At 41.2% G+C, this 9,792-nt stretch overlaps 1 protein-coding gene across 4 annotated transcripts in view; it reads right to left on the bottom strand.

Moving 5' to 3' along the window:
• The window catches only part of LOC143715428 (uncharacterized), a 6,861-nt gene extending 3,009 nt beyond the window's left edge, over nt 1-3,852 (bottom strand). The window contains exons 1-3 of one of the 4 annotated variants that reach the window (XM_077207217.1): nt 3,598-3,852; nt 3,121-3,496; nt 652-874 (exon numbers count right to left, since the gene is read on the bottom strand). In XM_077207217.1, the coding sequence (XP_077063332.1) occupies nt 652-823 (172 nt within the window). In that variant the 5' untranslated portion in view covers nt 824-874; nt 3,121-3,496; nt 3,598-3,852. Of the gene's footprint in view, nt 1-651; nt 875-1,530; nt 1,586-2,566; nt 2,792-3,120; nt 3,497-3,597 lie in introns of those variants that run through there. The other 3 variants (XM_077207219.1, XM_077207216.1, XM_077207218.1) reach the window with 3 other exon arrangements.
• Between the last annotated feature and the right edge of the window lie 5,940 nt (nt 3,853-9,792).

Below are 9,792 nucleotides of genomic sequence, written 5' to 3'. Positions count from 1 at the left end.
TATTGTTTACTATATATATTTTTTTTGCGTCTGTGTCATTGTGGGTTTTGGTTCTTCTGCTGTTGTCGTCTGTAAGGACCTTTTAAAGCAACTGAAATCATTTGGTGAAGTAATATGGAACTGTAATGCGGTCAAAACCTGCTGGAATGTTCGTCAACCAATCAAATTCAAGCATTCAACAGTTTAAAAAAAAAGGTTCAATGGAGTTCTATATAGAACTCTAGTGTTCTTGACTTAATTATAAAGAACCCTTTATGCCAAAAAGGTTCTATATCCAGGATCCATCTAATTGTAACGTAAGAGTGGCGCAACCATTTGTAAATGTTTGAATGTGTCTGACTTCTGCAGTCATTCGCTTCCAGTTATATTTAGCTGTTTAAAACAGTTTGTTATGCTGCTTGATATAGTAAACTGGTGTTTATTATATTATGTAAGGTCATAATTTTAAACAATGGTTTGTTGCGCAAATAGTTTTACCGTTTAATGCACTTTGTTATTCTTCTAGTCAATTCACAGAAAATAGCTTACTTCCACGTTGAGAAATATAGGGAGAAATGTCTTTAATAGCAGTCAACAGTCAAACTTTGTAAGACAAAGCTTTGTTAATGTTTCTCAGTTGTCAACAATGTAGAATCAAGAATAAACACCAACCTGTTTGTTCCTCAGTATCTTCATGTTTTATTCTGGATGGTTCTGGATCACTCATGTCTTCAATCTCCTCTTTAATAAACTCCATCTTTACTCTAGTACGGCACACAGACTGGAGTGTCTCCTGCTTGTTTAGATGCACTTCTAGCCTTGATGATGAGAATATTCCCAGCATTTATTGCTGAATTATTTTGGAAGGGCTGTGATCACTCTGAGACAAAAAAACCTAAGAGAAGAAACATAAAACACAATCTCACAAAAATTATAATCTTTCTTCATTATAACTCATTCTGAGATTCCTCAGATGTCAACCAAAATTTGAAGAAACTGTAACCAAGTAATGTAAAAAAAAAAAGAAAGAAATGACAGCATAATATAGAAATTAATGTATAAATAACAACAGATCTTCATGTTTGTCTACAACAAATTTAACTGACTGATGAATAAAATGCTCTTATGCTCCTCTAGGAATAATATAATGAAAATGAATAAAACTAAAATAATGCAGTTCTGACAGCATCTTTATTTAATCTGCAGTCAAAGAAATATTTAAAAATGCCATAGTGTATTATTCCTAACGAAAAATAGCATGGAGTAACAGGAATCAGGTTAAAATTAGGTTTAAATATATATACACATTTATGACCAAAGTGATTAATTAAGTAAATCTTAATCATATATGTATCACATAAATATAAATCATATATGTATTTAAAATAGACTTTGCACAGAAAAAGGACACGATATTCTCGGGCACTCTAGTAAAATAAAAAAGAAGGCATGTGCTTGTAATAATAATTACTCATTATTATAATAATACCTAAACACTAAATATTAAACGGACAGGTATGAATTTCGCGTTTGTTTACAAAAGATCCTTACGCTGTCTACTGGTCTACTGCCATGTTACTGCCGCAAACGTGTTCAGAACTGTAGTAAACATCTACCGTACGGCTCATGCGAGTGTCGCATTGAGCAGCAAACACAAGGGGCGACGAACATAGACGAATGACTCCGAAAACCGAAACCTTAAAGATCAAAAGAGTTTGTTTAGTCTACAAAGTATTATAGTTTAAATATATTAAGGCCAAATAACAAACAAAAATTACACAAGATAAATCTCCAGTGACGTGTTAAAACACAGACAGTAAGAAAACAAACACAGTTTGAACCGTGGGTGAAAAACTATTTGTGGAGTTTCCTTTAGTTTCCTCTAAATCAGAAAAATCAAACCATTATTATTATTTATTTTTTTTGCATTCCACAGAAGGACACAAATTAAAGGGACAAAAGCAAAATTTTACTCTCAGAGAATACATCATTATTTTATTTATTTTTGTTTGTTTAATTTATAGAAAAGGGACCATGTACAATTTTTAACATAGGGCTAAATGTTTCCATTTAATGCATTTATTTGAAAACGTATTTTCCATTGCACAACAAACAAAGCAAATTCTTTTAAATAATGTGAGCAGCAGGTCTTTTACATGTACATAGACACAGCTTCATTTTATCATTAACTTTATAAAATACTGGACATGCTAAGGCAATATTCTGGTCTGTTTTGACATTTATTTGATTGAGCTATTGATTTTTCATTATTGAATTTTTTGAGGGACAATGCGCAATTTTTTAAATTTATGATACGGTTGCTTATGTGATTCGTAAGGTTCCCTTTTTGCACAAAACTGTTTTCACACCGAGAGCAAGTGAAAGTAAAGTGGTTTCTTTCTTCATTTAGTTCTTCCCTTTCCATTTTTACTTCCATCAAGTCTAAAAACGAACATATTAAATCATCTAAATAAAATCAAATAGAAAAGCAAAAAGTAACATTATGTAATCTTTAATATGATATAATATATATGAATAATGTTCCTCGGTAGTCAGTAATAATGAAGAATCAAGAATGGACACCAACCTGTTTGTTTTTCAGTATTTTGTTTCATTTTGCATGTTTCTGGATATTGACGTCCTTATTCTCCACTTTAACAAACTCCATAGTATTAGTAACATTTATTTACCATAGTATGTCAGATAGATTACAATTGTTGTTACATCTTGAGTTTCTCCTGCTTGTTCTTCTCTTGTATGTCAGGAATATTCCGAAAATATTTTATTTGATCTGACAAAACCAAAACTATTTGATAATAATTTACATATTTAGTACATCGGTTTAACTGATTATCGACATAATTTTCTTTCATTTTATAATATACTATAACATAAAATAACATATGACACAAATTAAATTGAGCAGTGTAAATTTAACACTGGGTTTGGCGGCGCGCGCAAGTGCAGCGGCTTTGAGCTCTCTCGTTCGGTGCTTCTTAGTATGTTTAATAGGTGTTATGTGGCAATTGTATGGTGAACTTTGCCAAGCACAATGTGTATATAGTCGCATGAACCTGATCAGCATTGGTTTACGAAGTAGTGTTCCTATCACGGACTATTTTCAACAAGAAAACAACATACCGCTCGAAATATCGAGGACACCGGGATCTCCGTGGACTGTCACAGGCTCCTGCAGGCAGCGTCGTCGGCGGAAAAACAGGAAGCAGAAGCGAGGATGTCGAGCCGGCCTGCTATCGCGGCTAAAGAAGTATCCACACAAGCCCCCTCTTCCTAGTGTTTTCCTCACAAATGTAAGATCCATCGTGCATAAAATGGATGACCTGGAATTACGGATAGCAACTAACAACTTTGTCCGGGATTGCTGTGTGATGATCCTGTCCGAAACCTGGCTCCACCCTGCTATCCCCGATAATGCTGTACAGCTAGCAGGCCGCACCATACACCGACAGGACAGGAACAGCGATTCCGGTAAGAACAGAGGAGGCGGACTCTGCATCTACATTAACAATGACTGGTGTTCACAAAGCCATGTAACATATAAATATTGCTCTCCCCATCTTGAGGTATTAACTGTCATCTGCCGCCCCTTTTACTTACCTAGGGAGATAACTGTAGTAACCATCACGGCCGTTTACATCCCTCCAGATGCAAATGTAAATATAGCCCTCAGCTATCTTCATGGGTGTATAAGTAAACAGCTGCAGGCGCACCCAGATGGGGTACATATAGTAGCGGGAGATTTTAACCGGGCATGCTTAAAAACTGTCCTCCCTAAATTCACCCAATATGTGAAGTGTGCCACCAGGGAGAGCAGTACACTTGACCATGTTTATTGTAATATAAAGCATGCATACAGAGCAGTGCCCCAGCCACACGTTGGTCTGTCAGACCACCTCTCACTGCATCTCATACCTGCCTACATTCCTCACATCAGGAAAAATAAGCCTATCATCAGAGTGATTAACACCTGGTCAGAGGATGCCCTCTTCCAGCTCCAAGACTGCTTCTCAACCACGGAGTGGAGTCTATTTGAGAACCTGGAGGTGGAGGAGTATACAGAGACTGTCCTATCTTATATTACATTCTGTATTGAAAATGCAACCGTCCCTAAACAGATCAGGGTTTTCCCAAACCAGAAACCCTGGATGACAAGGGAAGTGCGGCTCCTTATTAGGGATCGCAACACAGCATTCAGATCAGGGGACAGGGCACAGTACAGCTCAGTTAGAGCTAATCTAAGGAAGGGCATTAGGGCTGCTAAGGTAACATACAAAAGGAAAATAGAGGGATACATCGTGGACAAGAACCCACGTCAAGTGTGGCAGGGACTACAACACATCTCAAACTACAAGGGATACAATATCACATCTAACCCCCCTGATGTTACACTGGCAGAGGAATTAAATAGTTTCTTTGTCCGGTTTGAGGTGAATGGTCAACCAACTCCTCCCCCAGCCTTCACCAGCACCTCACTATTCCTTCAGGAACATCAGGTGAGAAGAGCACTAAGGGATGTAAACCTGAGGAAGGCGGCTGGCCCCGACGGAGTACCAGGGAAGGTACTTAGGGCCTGTGCAGACCAACTAACGGGGATTTACACCAAGATCTTCAACATCTCTCTGACCCGAGCCATAGTTCCATCTTGCTGGAAATCCGCCATCATCATCCCAGTTCCAAAAACATCAGCTTGGAAAAGCCTGAACGATTTTAGGCCGATTGCACTAACATCACTTGTAATGAAGTGCCTGGAAAGGCTGGTTGCCAAGCACATCAAGGCCTGCCTCCCTCCATCTTTAGACCCTCACCAGTTTGCCTATAGGGCAAACCGCTCCACGGAGGATGCTATCGCCATCACCCTCCACTCAACGTTGAGTCATCTCGAACACCCAGGCAGCTATGTAAGACTACTCTTCATAGATTTCAGCTCAGCCTTTAATACAATAATCCCGGACATTCTGATTAAAAAACTTTTGGGCCTACACCTCCCTCCCTCCACCTGCGCTTGGATAAAAGATTTCCTCTCAAACAGACCACAACAAGTGAGACTCGGCCATCATCTCTCCTCCCCCCTTACAATCAGCACTGGCTCCCCTCAAGGCTGCGTGTTGAGCCCACTCTTGTTCACTCTTTATACATCTGACTGCTCCCCCTCTTATCCCTCCAACCTTATCATAAAATTTGCAGACGACACCACGGTGGTCGGTCTCATCTCAGGTGGAGTTGAGACAGAGTACAGAGACGAGGTCCAACTACTGTCCACCTGGTGTTCATCAAACAATCTACTGTTGAACACAATAAAAACTAAAGAGATCATTATAGACTTCGGACGAAACAGCACAGCCCACGCCCCACTCCACCTGAATGGAGAATGCGTGGAAAGGGTCTCATCTTTTAAATTTCTGGGAGTGCACATTACCAAAGACCTCTCTTGGTCCACTAACACTAAAGCAATAACAAAAAAGGCCCAGCAGCGACTACACTTCCTGAGAATTCTGAGGAAAAACCATCTTGAACAGAAGTTGTTGGTGTCCTTTTACCGGGCAATCATTGAAAGTGTACTCACTTATTGCATCATAGCATGGTATGCGGGATGTTCGGTGGCAGACAGGAGGGCTTTGCAGAGGGTCATAGGGTCAGCCCAAAAGACCATAGGGTGCCCCCTTCCCTCCCTGGAAGAGCTGGCCAACTCCCGCTGCCTTAATCGGACTAGATCTATTCTCAAAGACACTGTCCACCCTGCACACCACCTGTTCAACTTGCTTCCCTCTGGCAGGCGCTATAGGTCAATGAGAGCACGCACTGCCAGATTAACAAAGAGTTTTTTTCCCTGGGCCATACGTTCACTGAACAAACAATAACCTTGTGAAATAAAGGAAATTCCTCCTTTCACTATCCTCCTGTCACGTCCACCCACATTACCTCTAGATATGATCTCATCTTGAACATTCTCTTTTTTAATGCTGAAACCTGCTGCTATGTCGAAATCTGCTGCTATATTATACATATGTGTGTGGGAGGGTGTGTGTTGTATGGGAGGGAGGGGAGTAAGGGATGGGGGGTGTTTGTTGCTTTCTTGTGTGTGTTTATATTTATCTATTTAAAGCACTGATCTGGAGTAGCTCTTGAAATTTCGTTGTGTTAACACACTGTACTTATGCAATGACAAATAAAGCTTGAATTGTATGCCGCAGTTGTACATGTTCAAATGACAGCAGCAAATTTATCTTAGCTACACTGAAAACAATGAACATAGCAGATCTTTGAAATTACACAAAAAAGCATGCACAACTCAATTAATTTATGTTTCATCAACATTGATTCCAAAATTAGATCTTAAGTATGAATATGACAATGAGTGGGTCCTGACACATGTTGCAACTGCAATAGAGTTTAAGATGTCTGTAAATGTCAATCTCAATGGATCTTTTTCATTATCCACATGATATTAAAATCACAATCACATTATGAAATAAATGTTTTTTTCCAAAACATGTTGGCCACAATTATTGGCACCCCTAGAATTTTTTTATGAGTAAAATATCTCTTTAGTATATTCCCATTAATATTTACATAAACACATTATATCTATTGAAAAATGATAGAGTTCCCTAACAAGGATGTGCAATTAAGCTATACTATTTAAACAATACTCGACTAGGAATGACTGCTGTTGCACAAGTTGTTATCTCGTCTGTCCATGAACAAATTTAGATTAAATAAACTCATGACCATTTCTCACACATTTCTCTGTTTTTTTTTCCTTCAGATCAGCCATCAGTGGTTTATCGATATGGAGGCCAGTCTAGACCAACTGGGATGCTTTTTCATGCTTTTTTTGCGTATTGCCATAATCTCATAATCAATGGCACTGCGAATTGGGTAAGAGACAAACATAAATTACGTAATTGGGGAAATTGAGAGATGAAACCATGCTGATGACCTGGGTCTGTTGTGGAGTGGTGAGTTTGACATGTTATTAAAATCAGGGTTCTGTGGGGTGCGGACTGGATCGACTCCATTCCTAGGGCTTGAGGACAAATCTTTGGGGTGCAGACTGATGGGGCAGTGAACCCGTGACTTAGTCCTAGAGCTCCTCCTGTACGATTTTAGGGAAAAATCGGGTCTATTGGATACGTCCAATAGATTTCTAAGGTGCGCCGCAAGAACACCACAGACACAGTGTGATCACCATGGGAAAATCTCAGAGTAAAATTGGGAGTTGTGAAAAATATGATACTCCAGTGTTTTGCCAGATGGAGAATTTTATCTATCATATTTTTACTCTTTTAATTCATTTTATAACTGTATCGTACATCTACTTTGGCTACTGACGTAACCTCAGTTGCCTGAGATGAGGGAATGAAGTATTAAGTAAGCTAGCTTACGCTATGGGAAAACCCCTTTTCTCGAGAATACTGAAGTCAAAACTTTAAAACGCAGTGTAGCTGCACAACAGACACAGATGAGCGCGAGTGCGGTCATTGGCTGTGCTGCGGCAACTGCTCGAACCTATGGCGAGGCAGCTCAGACGCTCGAACCAATCACGGCATTTAGCGCCCTGACACGTCAGAGCCCGCCAAAATGGGCGTGGTCCGTGTCTATAAAGGGACCAGGCCTCGTCTAGGGAGCCCAGGTTTAATCGACTGAAGCGATACCCAAACACAGCACAATAGCACGGCGGGTTACGCAATACTTCGTTCCCTCATCTCAGGGAACTGAGATTACGTCAGTAACCAAAGTAGTTCCCTTTCGAGAGGTCTCTCATATTGTGTAAGCTAACTAACGCTATGGGAACCCACTTCAAAACGCTGTGCGTGCTTAACTTCACTCCATACTATAGCCCGAAGCAAGATGCCTAAGGCCCATAGATGAGTAGAGTTATGAATCCCAATAGAAACTAGTCATTTGACGAGCCTCGTATAGGAAAGCAAGGAAATGGACCTAACAGGCCTAAATCCTTATAATGTATGTATATAAATATATAAGGACCGTAGTCCGAGTTTAGCCAGGACCAGATATGTATCGGGCCCTATGGCCTAGGGCGGTTTGTGCTTGCACTTACACTAAAAGACCTCTTGCTTGCAAAGCAGGAACTTCCAGATTATAAAATCTGATAAATATGGACGGCGAGGCATAGCCGGCCGCCGCACAAATATCTTTCATGGGTGTTCCACTTGACCAAGCCCATGCCTCTTGTGGAATGAGCTCTTGCCTTGGCTTTAGGACGACTCTGGAGTCGTTAGGCCCAAACAGGAAGCGTTTATTGACAGCACCTATAAATCGCCCACTCTTGACTGAGGCGAGCGTCCGTAAGAGAGCGTTTTTTAGCGAGGGATGCTTTAGGTCCGCAGACCGCAGCAGCTCGAATGGGGCCCCTTTCAGTGCTTCCAGGACCGTGGAGATGTCCCAGATAGGCACAGAAGGAGGTCGCGGAGGGTTCAGCCTCCTTGCCCCTTTAAAGAACCATACGACAAGGCAGTTGGCCGGACACAAGAACGTGAGAAGCTGTCATGGCCACCACATACACTTTGAACGTGGAGGGTATATTACCCGCACCCAAAAGCCTTTGTAATAAGGCGAGTACACTCGATACTTCGCAAGAATAGGGGTCCAGGCTCCGTGCAGCGCACCAGTCAGAAAATACCACCCATTTCTGAGCGTAGAGGCATCTAGTTGATGGCACTCTTGCCTCAGTGATAGTTTTCAGCACCCCTTTCCGGGAGATACCCTGGTATCCTTCGAGGGACCAACATGAAGGGCCCACAAGTCGGGACGGGGATGGCAGATTAATCGGTTTGCCTGTGTGAGGAAGTCTCTCCTCAGCGGAACCCGCCATATGGCTGTTTCCAGCAGCTGTGCCAGCCCGGAGAAACATAATTGGGTCTTCCAGAGAGGTGCTATTAGTACACAAGTACTGCACACTTGCTCTCCTTGATCCGTTTGATGACCTGTGGTAACATTGTGACTGGAGGGAATGCATACAGCGGATGGCTCGGCCAATCGTGGTCAAGCGCGTCGCTGCTCTTTGAGAAAAATATTTGGCAATGAGCATTGTCTTTTGAGGCGAAGAGGTCGACCTCTGCCCAACCAAAGATGCTCCATATTAGCTGAACCATCTGTTGGTGAAGAGACCATTCCCCTGGGGGAACATTGTCTCTGGATAACATATCCGCACCCTGGTTCAGAATGCCTGGATCATGCACCGCCCTTAGGGAGTGTAGGTTGTGCTGAGCCCATAAGATGAGGTTTTTGGCCATGGCATGCAGGTTGCTTGACCTGAGACCACCCTGGCGATTTAGGCAAGGCAAGGCAAGGCAAGGCAAGTTTATTTATATAGCACATTTCATACACAATGGTAATTCAAAGTGCTTTACATAGAAGAAATTAAAATAATCAAAAGAAATCAGAATAATTAAAACAGTTTAGAATAAAAAGATAAAATACAGAAATCAGAATAATTAAAACATAAAATAAAATACAGTGCAAACAGTCGGACGAACAGTGGCACAGTGCTCATTCAGTAAATGCACAGCTAAACAGATGTGTTTTGAGTCTGGATTTGAATGTGACTACTGTAGGAGCACATCTGATCTCTTCTGGAAGCTGGTTCCAGCTGCGGCTGGCATAGTAGCTAAAAGCAGACTCGCCATGCTTAGAGTGAACCCTTGGTATTTCTAGCCGATGTGATCCTAATGATCTGAGTGATCTGTTGGGTTTATATTCAGTGAGCATATCTGCAATGTATTGAGGTCCTAGGCCATTGAATGATTTATATACCAGTAATAATACTTT

The sequence above is a fragment of the Siphateles boraxobius genome, unplaced genomic scaffold (assembly GCF_051911475.1).
Source record: "Siphateles boraxobius isolate OS27281-9 unplaced genomic scaffold, OSU_SipBor_1 6, whole genome shotgun sequence".
Taxonomy (NCBI): domain Eukaryota; kingdom Metazoa; phylum Chordata; class Actinopteri; order Cypriniformes; family Leuciscidae; genus Siphateles; species Siphateles boraxobius.
This window is presented reverse-complemented; position numbering and strand designations above follow the sequence as displayed.